Source organism: Chelonia mydas, chromosome 9 (genome assembly GCF_015237465.2).
Source record: "Chelonia mydas isolate rCheMyd1 chromosome 9, rCheMyd1.pri.v2, whole genome shotgun sequence".
NCBI lineage: Eukaryota > Metazoa > Chordata > Testudines > Cheloniidae > Chelonia > Chelonia mydas.
In genome coordinates, this window is record NC_057855.1 from 14,792,564 (window position 1) to 14,811,366 (window position 18,803).

The 18,803-nt window shown below is 41.6% G+C and overlaps 1 protein-coding gene across 1 annotated transcript in view; it reads left to right on the top strand.

The window, feature by feature from the left end:
- The first annotated feature begins 2,113 nt into the window (after window positions 1–2,113).
- Window positions 2,114–18,803, top strand: part of SPATA16 (spermatogenesis associated 16) — a 110,177-nt gene continuing 93,487 nt past the window's right edge. The window contains exon 1 of the mRNA XM_007056999.3: window positions 2,114–2,728. Within this exon, the coding sequence (XP_007057061.2) occupies window positions 2,114–2,728 (615 nt within the window). The remainder of the gene's footprint in view (window positions 2,729–18,803) is intronic.

Consider the following 18,803-nt stretch of genomic DNA (forward strand, 5'->3'; position numbering starts at 1 on the left):
ATGCCCCTGTGAAAATTAATGGGACTCAAGCTCCTAAATCACTTAGAAGCTTTTGAGAATTTCACCCTTAATCTAAAATTGCAGGCAGCACTGAGCAATCACAAGTCCAGGTCATCATGCAGGTTTCTTTTTAAAAAATGGTGCATGTTATAAAACAGGCAAAATTGATGCCTATTTCAAGGGTAGCTTCCTTCAGCTGCTTGAACCTGCCGTTCCAAAAGCTTGCTATAAATATGGTCACTTTGGCATCCAGCCGGGGTTGTGCTGAGTGTTTTCAACTCCAGCTCAAGTCAATGGGAGTTGTGGGTGCTCAGTGCATCACAGCAGAGGGCCTTTGAAATCCCCTTAAATCAGGCTCTAACATATTGCTCTATAGTATTCGTAGAGGCCTGAAAATGCTTTTCTGGAGGCAGTTCTTCTAGAACAGATTTCTCAACCTGGAGGCTGGGAACCAATGTCTGCGGGTTGTGACTACCTTGCTATTCCAATACGGTGAAATGGGAGAGGGGTCCCAGTTAGATCCCAGCTAGCTGAGAGGAGGCCTAGGGTGGTTAGGGTGGGGTCGCAACATCACAAAGGTTTGGAACCTCTGTTTTAGACTCTGACTGACAAAAAACATGGTCTCATGTGGCCTACAATGCCTCCACCTGTTTTCTCCGCTCTCTTCTCTCTTTTTCTTTTCCTCTCCTGCTGTCAAATGCCCATTGCCCTAAACAGTGAATCTGATGTATCACTGTGCAATGGTGTCCACAGACATATTTCCGGTGCCTGCAATAAGCCCCACAGTACTCGCTGGAGACCTTTACCAAAGGCGAAAAAGTTTGCTATGTGTAATATTTTAAAATCTGGTTTTGCCCAAAGAAATCATTGCATTGGTTTTGTAACTATCATTTGTGCAATCTGTACTTGTATTTAAGCACTTTAAATGTGTAGAAGATTGTTTAACTGTAATGCAAGGTTAGAGGCCAAACCTTTCTGCTTAACAAGCCATTCTGAAAGACAGTCGCCATTAAACCTTTCACAATTAAGGTTCTCATAATAAATTGAAAAATGAAAAAAAACATTCCTTCTGTCTCCCACACTTCTAGACTGAGTTCAGAAGAGGCAGCTGTGAATGGGGGAAAAAATGAATCTGAAGTCTATTATGCAAGCTAACAGTCAGCTTTGTAATATGGTTCAGGCCACCTGTCTCTTTCTGAGAAAAGTAATGCAGAGATGAAGATTGAGCCTGATTCTGCATTCTGTTACGCTAGTTTGATGCTTCTGTAACTCCATCAAAATGGAGTAGAGAATTGGGCCCTTCAGCTTTTATGTTTTTTAACAGCAATATGTGCTTCAAATCTCAGGGTAACCTGTGGAGTCTCTATACATGAGATGGGCCTGAACCATCAGCCCAGATATGAATGATCTCAGACTTGGCTCACATTAGGATTCATCTTGGAAATGTGCAGTTAGGACTCCCGCTTTAATGCCCTCCGCTGTCTGATTTTTGTCAAACATCCCACAGCTCTCATTACCTCAATGCCTGAAAATCAGTCAATGGTTTTCTCTTGAGATGACTTTGGGCAGTCTATGAAAGTGTGCATTGTGGGCCAATCAGCCACAGATTATTCTTTCTGAGATGAAGGGCCTGACTCTTCCATTCCTGTTGCACCATTAGCTCCCACTGAAGGGGCTGAAGGTTAAGCCCTAGGACTCTGTATTTACTAATAACAGTTTAGGACTAGATTTTGTCATAAAGATACAGCCCAAACTGCACTCTAGTCCTTAGTATTTTTGTTTCTGTGAGCCCTAAATAAGAATCTATGAAAGCTGCAGTTTTTTGCCTGTCATCTATGTAAGATACAGAGACACTGATGTCACCATTAAAAAGATATCCTTTGCCAACAGCTACCAGACAGTATCTGACACCTTATTTATTGCCATTTGCACAGAATAACTATGCAGTCTATGATAAACTATGTGCTAACTGCTGGTGAATGTTGACTGGTAATGCTGCCAGGAGTAGATGTGCTGAATAAAACACTTACTTGCATTGTTTACTTTGCAGCAGTTTAGAATTATAAACCTTTCCACATTTTCTCATAGGACATTCTGCTTTCTTCAGTGAGTCATGGAGTCAGCAAGCAACACAGGTTTTGGGAACATCATAAACAAGGGGTCCCAAAATGAAACCTCCCCAAAAGCAAACGCTAGTAGGGAGCCAACTGTAGCAGCCAATAAACTGAATGATATTCCGGAAGCACTGCAAGAGGTGAAAAAACCCCCTGGGGAAACAGCAGTAGAAAATGTAATGGAGAGAATAAGAATGGCAAAGAATGGCAAAGAAAAACAAAGTAATGATTTAGACAGAGCAGGACTTAAACGGAAATTAGAAAGTGAAGAAAAGCCAGCTGTGAAAAAAGACGCAAGAATGTTAGAGCTTGATAATCAGTTAGCCACAATGCCTCGGCCTCATATTCCTCTGAAAAGTCTAATGGATGTGGAAATAAAGTTGGTCTACATTGATGAGGAGGATATTACATATGAGTTCGTTGGGTCCATGGCGTCTACCAGCACACAATCAATGTGTCGAGATGTTGAAATAGTAGACACTCTGAGTGCACCTAATTTCAGCTTTCTGCCACAGATTGACAAATGGCTTCAGGTAGCCTTAAAAGATGCCAGCACTTGCTATAGACAAAAGAAGTATGCAGTAGCAGCAGGGCAGTTCAGAACAGCACTTGAGGTATGGGATTAAAGTAGTATAGATTAATGGTAGAAAACTATGAAGTGCAAGTCTATGATTGCACTGAGTGGTTCTGACAACATCATAATGAGCAATGGTCACAAAACTCAAGTGTGTTTATGGTTTCATCAGAATCTTGAGATGTGATTTCAGGCCAAATCTGCAAACGAAGGGGTATACATAAATCCTGGGGTTTGTAAGGCATTATAATAAACGCAACAAAGCTCAAGTGATTTGTGGTGTTAACTGAACCCTAATGTACTGTAATATACTGTATGAGGGGAAAAATTCAACTGCTAGGATAAATGCATTGTTCCTCTATCAAACTCCTGTATCCTACAGAGAGCAAGGATGGATTAGTGGTTAGGGCATGAGCCACTCCAAAGACTTGGGTTCAAGTCCCTACTTTGCCACAATGTGGCCTTGAGCAAGTCATTCTCTCTCTCTGTGCTTCCGTTCCCCAATTCTACAATGGGGATAATAGTACTTCCATTCTTCATAGTGGTGTTTGTGAGGATAAACACATTAAAGCTTGTAAGGTACTCAGATACTGCAGTAATAGGGATCCTATGAGTACCTAAGATTGATGTTTCTCCTTGTTCGTTGCTCTTACTACCCATCTTTAACCCCAGCTTTTTCCTATTGCCTTATGAACAGATCCGTGTTAGGCTTATCATCATTATTATGGCTATGTGAACAATAGTTATTTTGATTCAGTGGCCAAACCAAATTAAAATATAATTATGGGTCAAACTAAACACTTTTTTCATTTTTGACTTTTTTAACTTAAAATTGAAGCAAAATTCAATACAAAAAGTTGTTTAGAATCAAAACACTTTCTTTTGAGAATGTCAGTACAAAATGTTTTGATTTGAGGAGGAGGGAGGAGGGAATTTTTTCTTTGTTTTTCAAACAAAACAATTCAGTGAATTTGACACAAATCTGTGGAATGTTTCAGTTGACCCCAATCTGCATGTAAAGTTGTAGCTGAAAAAATTCACCCAGCTCTAACTGTTATGTCCTTCTTGTGGGGGAATGTGACATCAGAGGTAAATAAACCAATTATCATTCTCCGCTTTTTCCCTTGATGCATCTGCATCTTATTAGTTAAAAATGCATCACCGTATTTTTAATGAAAAATCAAATCTTTGGATGCATATCTGAAAAAAAGATATTTTGATTCATATTCCACTTACTGTAACTGGATTAGAACTACAGAAGCAAAGTGAACCTGAATTATCTGAAATCCCCCACCTCTTATGCTCCCATTTACTGTATACTAAAATTCTTATGTTCATCTAAATTATATTCATGTACCCCATTGTGATATTAGATGATTCACTGCCATTTGTTGCAAATAGAAACATGTACAGACAGACAACTGAGGGCTGATGGACCACAGTGAGTGAGAAGAAAATAATTCTATGTTCCCTTATACCATCCAGGACAATGAGTACAGATCTGCCTTCCAGTAGATGGAGACAGGAGTAAAGCAACATTTTTGTGATGTCATTTGTCCCATAAAAGGAAAGGATCCTGCCCAGTTGTTTTCCCCTTCCAGCAGATATGCCTGTAAATAGCTCTTTCAGTGGCCAGGCTTTAGTTATTTATTACTTTTAATTTGATGATTTCTATCCCATTCCTCCAGTCACTTATCTTCTGCTGTGATTAGACAGGCTGTAGAGTGCTTTGTAGGGAAGACTGAGTTTGTGTGAAGTTGTGTTTTGCTATTACGTTCCTTTATAGCACTCTATGAGGAGGTAACCCCTGGCTGCTATGTGTGGTCCTTTTTCTCTTCATTATCAGGGATCAATCTGCTAGACAGCAGTCCTCTGTGGATATAACCCAATTTTTCTCAGCCAGCTAAGAGACCAGAGCTTCAGATTCAGTGACGACTGCAAAATCTCAGCTGTTCCAGACACAAAAGAAGTAAGACCTTGGCTAAGATTTTCAAAACTGAGAGATGATTTTGAGTGACTATTCCTAGTGGCCCAAGCACCTTAAAGGAATCTAATCTTCAGAGGGTGGATGCTCTGCACTTTCTGAAAATCAGGCTCCCAAAATTAAAGTTTCCCAAATCCCTCATCACTTTTGAAAATCTTGGCCAAGTTTGTGAGTGAGGTACCATAGTTTCACCAATGCTATAATAACTTCCTAGATGAATGGAATAAAAGGAGGAATTCTCAGGGCTTTAATACGAATACAGTGAATTCTATTGGAAGAGAATCATAGAATATCAGGGTTGGAAGGGATGTCAGGAGATCATCTAGTCCAAACCCCTGCTCAAAACAGGACCAATCCCCAATTTTTGCCCTAGATCCCTAAATGGCCTCCTCAAGGATTGAACTCACAACCCTGGGTTTAGCAGGCCAATGCGCAAATGCTCAAACCACTGAGCTATCCCTCCCCCCAAGGAAGAGAAAAATTGTGAAATCTTTAGAAAGCCACAGCATTGCAAAGTTATGCCCAGATTTCTTTGGTGCTGCCAGTCTCAGTTAAATATATTGGAAATCCCTTGTATTATAACCGTGTAATTCAAACTGTGCCAGTAGAAGTCATGGTTCATAATAATCACATAATGGGTAAGGAATTAGACGTAATCAGATTTTAGTTTCCCTGACGTGTTTCCATAATGCTGCTATAAAACCGACATAATCGCAAAAAAGCACCAGGTTTTTTTACATCTTTATCAGATTGATGTACAGTTTCTCTCTCTCTTGCTCTTGCTCTCTCTCTGTCTTTTAAACAATGAAAGATAACAGAAATTGGATTACAATTGCTGGGAACAGGCTATGATAAACTGTTTGCTTGTGTGCAGAATCAACCTTAATGATGGCATCAGTCTCTCTTAATCATTAGTGATTAGTCTGTTACACTTGTATCATGCTGCAGCCAAAGGCTGCATCAAGAGAAGTGATATTATAGCATTTTGAAAGTAGTGTCTCCAGAAGTTCATATAGTTGCCCTATAAAGATTGAGTGATGGCCGCTATCCTCACAGATAAGGCAACAGCCCAAGTTAGTCTTGCCTTTTTTTCCAATAAGTGATGCAAAATCTCACCCATAAAGGGCTATTAAGAATTTGTCAGCTAGAAGTCTTACCTAGCCTTAGGCTCCTAAGTCATATTTAGACTCCGAAACAAGTGGTCTGATTTTTGAAAGTGCCAAGCATACAGCAGCCACTACCTCTCCCCACCATACCCTTTAACTTCACTGAGCTATCATCTTGGCCATGATCTTTTAGAATCATAGAATCACAGAATATCAGGGTTGGAAGGGACCTCAGGAGATAATCTAGTCCAACCCCCTGCTCAAAGCAGGACCAGTCCCCAACTAAATCATCCCAGCCAGGGCTTTGTCAAGCCTGACCTTAAAAACCTCAAAGGAAGGAGTTTCCACCACCTCTCTAGGTAACCCATTCCAGTGCTTCAGCACCCTACTAGTGAAAAAAGTTTTTCCTAATATCCAACCTAAACCTCCTCCACTGCAACTTGAGACCATTACTCCTTGTTCTGTCATCAGCTACCACTGAGAACAGTCTAGATCCATCCTCTTTGGAACGCCCTTTCAGGTAGTTGAAAGCAGCTATCAAATCCCCCCTCATTCTTCTCTTCTGCAGACTAAATAATCTCAGTTCCCTCAGCTTCTTTATCAAAAAGTACATAGATTTCTATTATGGCTTCATTAAGGAGGACAGGAAAATGTTAATTCTACATAGAAGTCATTAAAAAAGCAAATTATTTTGAGGGTGATGCTTATTGACATCTGGCCTAGCTTTCCAGTTTCTAAGGACTAATCTCAGAGGACTGATATTTAGACCCTTATTTTAGGCACTTTATTGAGCAAATCAAGGTAATTGGAAGTTGTAGTTGTTTAACTCATCTCTTCCTGGAAATGTCCACAAAATTTCTCCATGCTTTATAATTATGTGCAAAAATATAAGTGTATCAGAATAGCCATACTGGGTCAGACCAATGGTCCATCTAGCCCAGTATCCTGTCTTCAACAGTGACCAATGCCAGATGCTTCTGAGGAAATGAACAAAACAGGACTATTATCACATGATCCATTCCCTGTTGTCCAGTCCTAGCATCTGGCAGTCAGAGGCAAAGGGAGACCAGAAGCATGGGATTCCATCCCTGACGGTCTTGGCTAGTAGCTATTGAGAGGCCTAACCTCCATAAACTTACATAATTCTTTTTTTGAACCCCATTATAGTTTTGGTCTTCATAACATCCTTTGGCAATGAGTTTCATCCTTTGGCAATGAGTTTCACAAGTTGATTGTGCATTGTGTGAAGAAAAGTACTTCTTTTTGTTTGTTTTAAACCTGCTCCCTATTAATTTAATTGGTTGAGCCCTGCTTCCGCTTGGAAGGACTAAATAACACTTCCTTATTTACTTTCTCCACACCATTCATGATTTTAGAGACCTCTATCATATCCCCCCTTAACTGTCTCTTTTCCAAGCTGAATGGTCCCAGTCTTTTTAATCATATGGAAGCTGTTTCATACCCTTAGTCATTTTTGTTGCCCTTCTCTGTACCTTTTCCATTTCTAATATGGCTTTTTTGAGATGGGGTTACAAGCACTACGTGCAATATTTAAGGTGTGGGTATACTATGGATTTATGTGGTGGCATTATGATATTTACTATCTTATAATCTATACTTTTCATAATGGGTCCTAACATTCTGTTAGCTTTTTTGACTGCTGCTGCACATTGAGTGGATGTTTTCAGATAAATATCCACATTGACTCTGTGATGGGGCACCTGTCCCACACTGGGCTCTAAGGGGTTAATAGAGCTGAGGGAGGCTGCGCAGGAGGCAGCCAATCAGAGAAGGGCTGAGGGGAGCAGCCAATTACTGCCCGGCAGGGCAGAGCAGCTTCAGTCACTCATAGACTCATAGAATATCAGACTTGGAAGGGACCTCTGGAAGTCATCTAGTCCAACCCCCTGCCCAGAGCAGGACCAATCCCCAACTAAATCATCCCAGCCAGGGCTTTGTCAAGCCTGACCTTAAAAACTTCTAAGGAAGGGGATTCCACCACCTCCCTAGGTAATGCATTCCAGTGTTTCACCACCCTCCTAGTGAAAAAGTTTTTCCTAATATCCAACCTACATCTCCCCCACTGCAACTTGAGACCATTACTCCTTGTCCTGTCATCTGCTATCACTGAGAATAGTCTAGATCCATCCTTTTTGGATCCACCTTTCAGGTAGTTAAAAGCAGCTATCAAATTCCCCCTCATTCTTCTCTTCCGTAGACTAAACAATCCCAGTTCCCTTAGCCTCTCCTCATAAGTCATGTGTTCCAGACCCCTAATCATTTTTGTTGCCCTTCGCTGGACTCTCTCCAATTTTTCCACATCCACATCCTAGAGCTTGAAGAGGGAGATGGACTGGTTGCCCTTCAGGCTGAAGGCAGCAAGCACCCTGGATACAGGGTGCAGGCAGAGACTCGGGCAGATAAAGGCAGCTCCTGGTGGGCTGCAGGGATCTGCAGGCTGAGGCCCTGAGGTGAGGGGAAAGAGAGTGCTGGGACCACAGGGAAGTGGCCCAGGGAAATCTACCAAGGAGTTGGAGGGGGTGCAGCAAGCAGCAACCTTCTACAGGGTCTCCACCCCCCCTCGCCACTGGGAAGTGCAAGACAGACTGCAGTCGCAGCTGAGAGAAGTGGTTGGACAGGGATTGCAGAGACAGCCCCAGAAGGGGGGAGCACAGTGTGTGGCATAGCAGAGGGCTGTGTCACTGAAGAGGACACGGTGGTCCTTGGAGGGACCGGGGTCCAGGAGCAGAAGTGACAGGTGGAGCACCACTAGAGCAGGGCACACTGGCCTGTATCGGCCATGAGGAGGTGCTGGAGTGGTGAGTCGCACCCAGTTACAGACTCCAAGATCTCTTTCTTGAGTGGCAATAGGGTCTAAATTAGCTATCTCATTTTGTACGTATAATTCAGATTATGTTTTCCAGTCTGCATTACTTTGTATTTATCAACATTACATAAGAATGGCCATTCTGGGTCAAGAATGGCATACTGGGTCAGACCAATGGTTCATCTAACCCTGTATCCTGTCTTCCAACGGTGGCCAATGCCAGGTGCTTCAGAGGGAATGAACGGAACAGGTAATCATCAACTAATTCATCCCCTGTTGCCCATTCCCAGCTTCTGGCAACAGAGGCTAGGGACACTTCAGAGCATGATTTTGCATCCCTGCCCATCCTGGCTAATAGCCATTGATGGATCTATCCTCCATGAACTTATCCAGTTCTTTTCTGAACCCTATTTTAATCTTGGCCTAACTACATCCTCTGGCAAGGAGTTCTACAGGTTGACTGTGCATTGTGTGAAGAAATACTTCCTTTTGTTTGTTTTAAACCTGCTGCCTATGAATTTCATTTGGTGACCCCTAGTTCTTGTGTTATGAGAAGGAATAAATTACACTTCCTTATTTACTTTCTCCATTATTTTATAGACCCTTGTCATATCTCCCCTTAGTCGTCTCTTTTACAATCTGAAAAGTCCCAGTCCTAATAATCTCTCCTCAGATGGAAGCTGTTCCATACCCATAATCATTTTTGTTGCCCTTTGAATTCCATCTGCCATTTTTTGCTCAGGCACCCAGTCATGCAAGATCCCTTTGTAACTCTTTGCAATCTGTGTTGGACTTAACTATCTTGCATAAGTCTGTATCATCTATAAATTTGCCATATCACTGTTTACCCCTTTTTCCAGATCATTTAGCAATATGTTGAACAGCACTGATCCCAGTACAGACCCCTGGGGGACTCCACTACTTACCTCTCTCCATTCTGAAAACTGACCATACATTCCTACTCTTTGTTTCCTGTCTTTTAACCCGTTACCAGTCCCTGAGAGGACTTTCCCTCTTATCCCATGACAGCTTACTTTGATTAAGAGCCTTTCATGAGGGACCTTGTCAAAAGCTTTCTGAAAGTCCAAGTACACTATATCCACTTATCACCCTTGTTCACAAGTTTGTTGACCACCCCCTTAAAAAATTCTAATAGAGTTGTGAGGCATGATTTCCCTTTACAAAAGCCATGTGGACTCTTCCACAACAAATTGTGTTCATCTGTGTGTCTGGTAATTCTGTTCTTCACTATAGTTTCAACCAGTTTGCCTCGTACTGAAGGTAGACTTACTGGTCTCTAATTGCCAGAATCATATCTGTAGCCTTTTTTAAAAAATGGATGTCACATTAGCTATCCTCCAATCATCTGGTACAGAAGCTGATTTAAGCAATAGGTTACATACCACAATTAGTAGGTCTGCAATTTCATATTTGAGTTCCTTCAGAACTCTTGGGTGAATACCATCTGGTCCCAGTGACTTATTACTATTTAATTTATCAATTTGTTCCAAAATGACCTCTATTGACACCTGAATCCGGGACACTTCCTCAGATTTGTCATCTAAAAAACTGACTCGGGTGTGGGAATCTCCCTCATATCCTCTGCAGTGAAGAATGTAAAGAATTTATTTAGCTTCTCTGCAATGGCCTTGTCTTCCTTGAGTGCTGCTTTAGCACCGCGATTGTCCCATGGCCCCACTGATTGTTTGGCAGGCTTCCTGCTTCTGATGTACTTTAAAAAAAATGCTGTTAGTTTTTGTGTCTTTTGCTCATTACTCTTCACATTCTTTTTTGGCCCGCCTAATTATAGTTTTACACTTGATTGCCGATAAGTTAATGAATATTATGGTTAAGAGTTTTCATGCACGTGGGCCAGGAAATTCAATCTTATGGTTCCCAAAGCAACTGTAAGTAAGACACTTGGCATCTCAAGTGAGTCTCCAACTTTGAAACAATCACAGATACTATTCAGATTTAAGGAAATAAATTATTGTTTTATCCTGACATTTGTTTATTTTGAGCCTGAGGCACCAATCCAGAAAAAGTATACACCAAGCTTTAAGTGCATGAGCAGTTCCATTGGAGTCAAGTGCTACCATAACACAAACAATAAATAACAATAATAGCAGTTATTTTGTTTAAAATATCCTTTGCACACCTACCTATTTGTTTGTACAGCATCAACACTCTTCTGTCCCTGTTTTAGACACGCCAGCACTATCCTGGTATTTCTCAGAGAATGTCCTATGTACTAACCTGATAATATATTTGCACATGTAAATGTTGATTTTGAAAATCTAAGATGTCACATTTCATCAATCAAGGAAAAATATTAGGAGAAGAGGAAAATTGAATTTCTTGTCTCATTCAGAGACTCTTGTATATTAGACAGCATGCTATTGATCACCACAGATGTAATAAAAGTGCTGTTATCAAGAGAAGAATAAGTTGCTTTTCACCATTTCTGTACTATTTATCAGCCATTAAAATAACCAGAAAGGATTTTTTGCTGCATTACACTTGATCTGGGGTAGGACAAAATAATGCTTCCTTGGAGAACTCTCATCAATAGAGCTTAAGAATTAAGTGGTTTCTGCCACTAGCAAGGAGAACACCTGAAGAAATTGGGGCACTACTCCCTGTATCTTGGCAATATAGTATGTGGAGAGGAAAGTGCTGTAAATTCACTGAAGTTTTTAGAGTGGTAGCTGTGTTAGTCTGTATCACCAAAAACAACGAGGAGTCCTTGTGACACTTTAGAACTAACAAATTTATTTGGGCATAAGCTTTGGAGGGCTAAAACCCACTTCATCAGATGTATGGAGTGGAACATACAGTAAGAAGGTATAAATACACAGCATATGAAAAGATGGGAGTTGCCTTACCAAGTGGGGGGTCAGTGCTAAGGAGCCAATTCAATTTAAGTTAGAAGTAGGCAATTCTCAACAGTTGACGAGAAGGAGTGGAAGTCACTTTTGTAGTGTTAATGAGGCCAATGTAAACAAGGTGGCCCATTTCAAACAGTTGACACAAAGGTGTGAGTATTTAGCAAGGGGAAATTAGTTTTTGTAAAAACAACGAGGACTACTTGTGGCACCTTAGAGACTAATAAATTGATTTATTTATACCTCCCTACTGTATGTTCCACTCCATGCACCTGATGAAGTGGGTTTTAGCCCACGAAAGCTTATGCCCAAATAAATTTGTTAGTCTCTAAAGTGCCACAAGGACTCCTTGTTGTTTTTACTTTAGTTTTTGGCGTCCATCTGTTGGAACAGAAGGAAACATCTGGATTGCTATGAGAAATAACTCTTCCGCTTCAGCAAGTGTAACACTGACAGATTCCGGTCATTGGCGGGCGGGATTGACCCTGAGATCTCTGGAGCTTAGTGCATGAGCCTCTACCATATGAGCTAAAGGCCAACTGGCTCTTAGCGCGTGCACACAGACTCTCTCTCTCTCTCTCTCCCCCCCCCCACCCCCCCGCCAGCCAGCCAGCCACTAGATGGTACAGAACACCACACCCAGGAGACATGTGAGTTACACAAGCTCTACAAAACCCAGACTTACATATGTCAAAAAATATTGTTGTAGACATTTGTTAATAACTTTGCAAGAAACATGGTACCCCGGGGGGGGGGGGAGGGGGCGGGGGGGACGGCAAATGGGTCAAAAGATCTGATCTTAAATTAATCTTCCCAGCATCAGAAAGTGTAAGAATACTTCATAAACATCATGCTGTGTCATACATCTTTTAAAATTTTACACATTACACTCTGTTGTCCTGAAAATATTTTTCGCCTAGTCATTAAACCAAGAAATGAAAGAAGCTAAGAACGACTCTGTTACTTAAGAGCATAGAAAGAATCCCACAGTATCACAGTACAGACAATATCCAGAGAAGCATGTGTCTCTGGGATATGAAATTCACCCCACGAGTGAGGTGAAGACCTCAAATAAAGTGTGATTAATTCACAAGAGTGCTATAGTGGTCTTTTTCATGAGCTGGAATATTTCCATATTCCACAGATGGCCATTATGGGCTCTGCGTCTATGACACTGAAACAAGCATTAGTGTCTTTTTTTTTTTTAAGTGAACTTTCTGGTTTTAGATTAACCCTCTGTATGACTTGCTGTTGCCTTGTGAAACAAGCGTTTGGCAGGGACACCCTTTCCACCTTCTCGACAACACCATCCTTGAAGGCCAGACATTTGGGGAGAGAAAATTAAGGTGGTAGGATACAGTGGACATAATTACAATTAGGCAATAAGATCCAACATCGCCCTCCATCATGTGGCTTATTACATACCTTCTATGCAAAATGAGGCAGGAAGCAAAGATGAGTATTTCCTAAGCAGCTGCAACACCTACACAAAACAGAAGGTTAATCTGAAATAGCATGGGCAGAGAGTGCCTGCTAGGCACATCTGACCCTCATGGAGACCATGTAGACCCCCTCTGCTGCAGTGGGTGCTTTGGGAGGCATTGAGCACAGTGTCTGCTAGAGCTCTTAGGGCGTGCAGCCACTGCACCATGCTTGGAGATATATTGGATATATTCTTTTCCTCAGCCAGTAAACTTACTAGCTGCTTTGGAGAGATAGGGGGGATCCATTTACTGCCTTCTCCATGTTCCTTCCTGTGCCTTTTGGCATGTCTTGTGTCCCAGGGAGTACGCAGGGGACTGCAATTGTAGCTGATTCATGCACAGGCATGAAAGAGAAGAGAGGGCATCTCCATGTTATTTCCCCCAACCCCTCCTCATTGTGCCCCTGAACAAGCCAGCCCCCTATGAATTGAAAAATCCCATGGGCTGAAGCTGGAAATTCAGCCTCTGTACTGTTTTGCTTTTCAGAGCTGAATCAGACCCCTAAGTTATTTTATTATCATCATCATTAAGGCAGCCAGTAGGAACCCCATCCAAGGATTAAGGCCCCATTGTGCTAAGCGCTGCAGAGACAAAGATAGTCCTTGCCCCCAGAGTGCTTAGAATCAAGATGCTGAGCTTATACTCCAGTCGTAAAGTTTTCATCCTCCACTAACACAGCTGTTCCTTAAATGTACACATTGAATTTAACTTTCTTGAAGAAAGGCCTCATAATCAGCAGTTTTCTCTCCCTATAGTACAGTCATTATATTTTTAGGCCTCAAAGCCAAGAAATTGATTTTTTTTTCACTGCTGCTTATTGTCTTTTATTGCTGTAGAAGATTTTGATCAGGGATGTGAAACTTACCGATGGATCAAATCTGGTTAGTGGAATGGAGTGGGATTCTGTGATAATGATCCATTTGGGCATACCCTTACCTTTCCATCACTGAATTTGAATCTTTCTGTCTTCCAGGCATTTCTAGGTGATACAAGCCTATCACCATGGTAGAGCTAAAATCTGCACAGCTATTTGTCCACAAGGGATCTCACTCTGCCCTTCTCCTTGTTTGAGCTGATGTTACTTCTTTGGCTTACACAGTGCTTTTCCTCAAAGAATGCTCTGTGTGAATCCATAAAAGAATGTGCTTCCCCAACCAGACTTGTACAGAAGCAAAATCCCTATCACAGAAGGGACAGAGCATATTTTGCTATCATTTCAGGGCCAAAGCAGATCAGTCAATTTATAATTAGTTCTAACTGGCATCTTTACATGCTATTAAATTATTTACCTGGAGGTGTCAGGCATTCAAAAGCACAAACTATTTTCCTATTTCCTTGGAAACATTAATAAACAAAATAATAACAATTGTACAAAAAGTCACCCTTACCTGTCACTTACAGCTGAAACTTCCACTGCCCTGTATGACTGACGGGTAAATGTATCACTACCAGTGAGAAACTAAGATGTGGTGCATATAGTGGACCCTCAGTAGGCATCATACAGAAAAGGAAGGATGGTCCAGTAGTTAGGGTACTAGCCAGAGATATGGGTTCAATTCCTTGTTGCCACAAGGTTCCTGTGTGACCTTGGGCAAGTCTCTTAAAGTTTCTGGGCCTCCTGGAAATCAAAATGGGGTACTAGTACTTCCCTGTCTCACAGGAGCGTTGTGAGGATGAATATATTAAAGATTCTGAGGTGCTCAGATACTACAGTAATGGCAGACAGAGAAGTACCATATGCCAAGCTTATGATACGATAGCAGGTAGTTGAGTTTGAATAGACAGCTTAGAGATCTTGCATGTTGGGGAGCTTCTTTCCTACTGAGTAGGCTGGAACCACAGCTAAACTTTCCTGATTGTTGCACAGAAATGCAGTGGGTGGATCCAACAATAAGGAGGCCCCAGATATGGCTTGTGACTAATTTATTTTAACTAATATTTTATTACCTGCATTTATAAGCCATGCAACCCACTTCTGAGCGTGTTTTCAATATGTTCAAAAACACCACTTAGTAGTGATTCACCAACGATTACGAACTGGCAGGCAATTGCTAGATTAGTCACAATCACCTCAGTAATGTGAAAGGAACCCCAAAACACCAACCCCATCTAATTCTATAGGCCTGAGTTACTGTCTGCCTAAGCCATTGCACAAAGGCCAGGGTCAATGTGTGAGCCTTGCACTGTGTTAAGTACTTTTATGGCCCTATCAATATATTATCTGAGCACCTCGCAGGTACTAAGGCAAGTACCTTCACTATACCCCTATGAGACAGGGAGGCGTAATTGTCCCTACAGTTACAGATGGGGACGTGAAGAGAGAGATTAAGTGACTTGCCCAGGTTCACACAGGAAGTCGTTGACACAGCCAGGAGATGAAGCCAGCTCTGCTTTGGCTCAGTTCAGTGGCTCAAGCATGAGTCCATGTTTCTTCCTAGAATCAAGGTGCTTCCATAGAAAAGGTCCCCGTCACCAGTGTCTGGGAATTTACATGCTGGGACAATTAATTAGAGCACCTGGGCTGGTGGCTACTGTCTGGAAGGTGCATAATAGGATTACACAGGGCACGAGGATTATTGTTTAATTTGTGACTGTGGCATCTCATGACTGGAAGCAACACTGATTGAAAACATGGTGACATCCAGCTTAATTTGTAGGGAGAACTCCTATCTGGGCAAGTACGCAGAAAGTCCAAACATCAACAGCACAGATTAAATAGCACAGGCAGGTGGTGGTAATGGTAGGGGTGTTATGTGAAAGCATTTTTTACCTGAAGAGTCTTTAAATCAAATCGCTGTACACTTATACAGGCTTCTCTGAGAAGAGAGCTGAAGATGCAGGCTGAAGTGGGCACTCTGAGTTGGCAAGTGTTCATGGACTGATTGGAAGGTAACTTTATCTGTGAGGACAGTTTGGAGAAAATGTGTTATTAAAGTACTTTATTTCCATTTAGAGATTCACACCAGCACACCCAGACAGCAGACAGTGACAGCTCTTACCAGACCCATTTGTTATTTTACACTCTCAAAGGCTGAACGGGAGTAGGATGAATATAAGCACTTAAAAACTGTATACCCATGAAGCAGACAATGAAAGGCGTAGGTGGGCGTAATCAGATTCTGGATGCTTTTGGGGAGGGCTTTGGTTTTGCTTGTTGATAATGAATGTGAGATTGCCAGGTTTCTAATACCTCATGCTGACTGCAGCATTCAGAGCAAGACTCTCTTTGGAGTTTACCCCACCACACATGTTACTGGAATTGTGGAAGTGAGGGAGGCTGGCTGTGCAGCTAACTTTAGCTTGATATGCTGAATACTGCTTGAAAATAACTTCCGCAAATGGTTGCTTTTCACCAGTTCTGGCGAGTTGGCCATCCAAGTGAAACAATTACTTCTGTTTCTCACCGATGTTGCCTTAGGACTGGGTTTGGTGCACTGAGATGTGTGAACATTTGTGTATAGTGGTAGAGTTAAATGCCATTGTGTCTTTGGGTGGGATTTGAATGAAGAGAAGGTGGGGATTGGTGTACTGAGAGTGGGATTTGGCTGAGGGCAAAATGGTCAGATTAACAGGAAAGGAGCATAAATTGAGGGGCTGCATTTGGGTGGACTGAATGTGTGGGATTACGTATCCAGAGACCAGAAGAAAGGAGGCTGCAGGAATCAAGAGAGGAGAGAGAAAAGCTGAAGAGGACCCCTTGGTTACAAGCCTGGTTGACAGGATAATGATGTAGCCAGCAGTAACAGAGAACAGAGAAATTTGCATTTCCTTGCACTAGTAGGGTGAATCTGTCCCTTATCTGGACTAACATATTAACCTCTCATGCTGTGGATATGTGATACTAGATATGGTAGATCAGAAAGTGCCATGAGACATTTGCAAGACAAGATGCTCTATAAATGAGATTTGATTGTACTGCTCGGACCGCAGTAGCTCCTCTGGAACCATCATGGTATATTGATTCAATAATATATGTTTAATTGCAGAGCTTGTGGGTTTTTGCTTCCCTGACCACACCTTTCACCTTGGCAATATTCGCATCTGGAGCATATTGTGAAATAATTATTCCTAATGAGGGTCACAGTTTTATAGTACTGCACACAGGTTAATATGATGGGGGACTCATTTCTGTAAAATGGATGACATTTTCTGAAAACTTAGTGTCCTGATTTAACACTTCTGATGTAAATAATTTATGGTGACAGCACCAGCTGTATGTTACAAGTAGGGTAGAATTTTGGATTGAAATTAGGAGAATAGACGAGCATGACTAAGGGGTGGGACTGCTGCAGGAACTGTATGCTTAGCTATTGTAGATGAGAATGTTTCATGTCAAGTTTATATATATCTATAATATAGTGTAGCAAATGACCACTGTCTTTTAACAACCAACTTGAAATGAACACAACCTGAAATGTGAGATCTAAGCATCCCCTGTGTTTTGTGGGCATTTGAAATCTGAATTTTGCAAATGGCCCCCATTTCATAGGAGGCTGAACCAAAGACCCACATTCACATACCCTCAGATTTTGGGGAGCTAGAAATCTGGAGCTGAATTTTTTACTTTCAGGCCCACTCCGCAACCAATCCATTCACATAGTGAGACACATTAAAAGTTGTTTTACACTCTGGCTGAGAAAAGCACTTACACGTGTGCTTCAGGGCCCTTCCGGAATAGTGATGCTTTCCTGAATGGGGGCCGTAAGTATAATAGAGAACCTTCCAGAGTTTTGCATGTCACAGGTGCACCTAGCTCCCGGCCAGCACTATCTAAATAATAGACAATCATATCTCCATCTATACACTATACAAAACATCCATGGCAGAACAGCTTGTGCAATGCCTGGTGAATTTAGCTCTTCTTGTGTGACAGCTGCATACAGGATTAATAATGAATTAAAATGATATGACCCTTTCAATTCATTGTGCAAAAAGTTATTTACACAAATATCATTAACAACAAAGGCAGAATTTTTGCATAGAATTCCTGCTCAGTTGACTGAAGCGATAACCCAAGATGTCGATATGATGTTGACCCGAAGAAGGAAAGTTGGGTTTTGAGCAATGATATCACTAAGAGCCAATCCTTTCCTCTTTTTTTTTTCATCCACGCTGATTGTTACGGGTTATACTATGCCACTGTTAATTAGTTCTTTATTATACTGATTTCCTATCATTTTGCTTGGAAAGTGAGGCTGAACAGAATATACTAATAGGTTTAAGAGACTGTATTTATTTATTTATTTAGACAAAGAAATCTTGTTTATATGAAGGTTGTGGTGGTCAAGCCATAAACAGCAGTGGGTGCTGCCAAGTTTTGAAAGCTATTCCTGGAAGTAGCCTTCCTTAAGAGGCAATTCCTGGGACGAAATTGCAGTGTTAGAACTGTTGGCTGATGGACATGCAGTATGATTTGGTGTTGTTGTAGGCCTCTTGGTCCCAGGATATCAGAGAGACAAGGTGGGTACGGTAATATCTTTTATTGGACCAACTTCTGTTGGGGAGAAAGGCAAGGTTTTGAGCTTACACCGAGCTCTTCTCCAACCAGCGGACCAAATTCAGTGGTGAATCCTGGTCACATGCCACCTGAGGCATGTTGCACATACACTAAAAGAAGTAATTCTCATCCTCAAAGGAAACCTGCACCACACTTTCAAAAGACGAGCCTGGGAGCTTAAATCATAACCTTGCTGGACACTAAAAATCATGGACTAGTGGTTTTATTATGTTGGTGTAGCAGGAGAGTTAAATCAGCTGGAAGAGCATTGCAGTGTGCACACCTCCACTGTTTTGATGGCATTCTTGAACACAGTACTTAGTGATGATAGT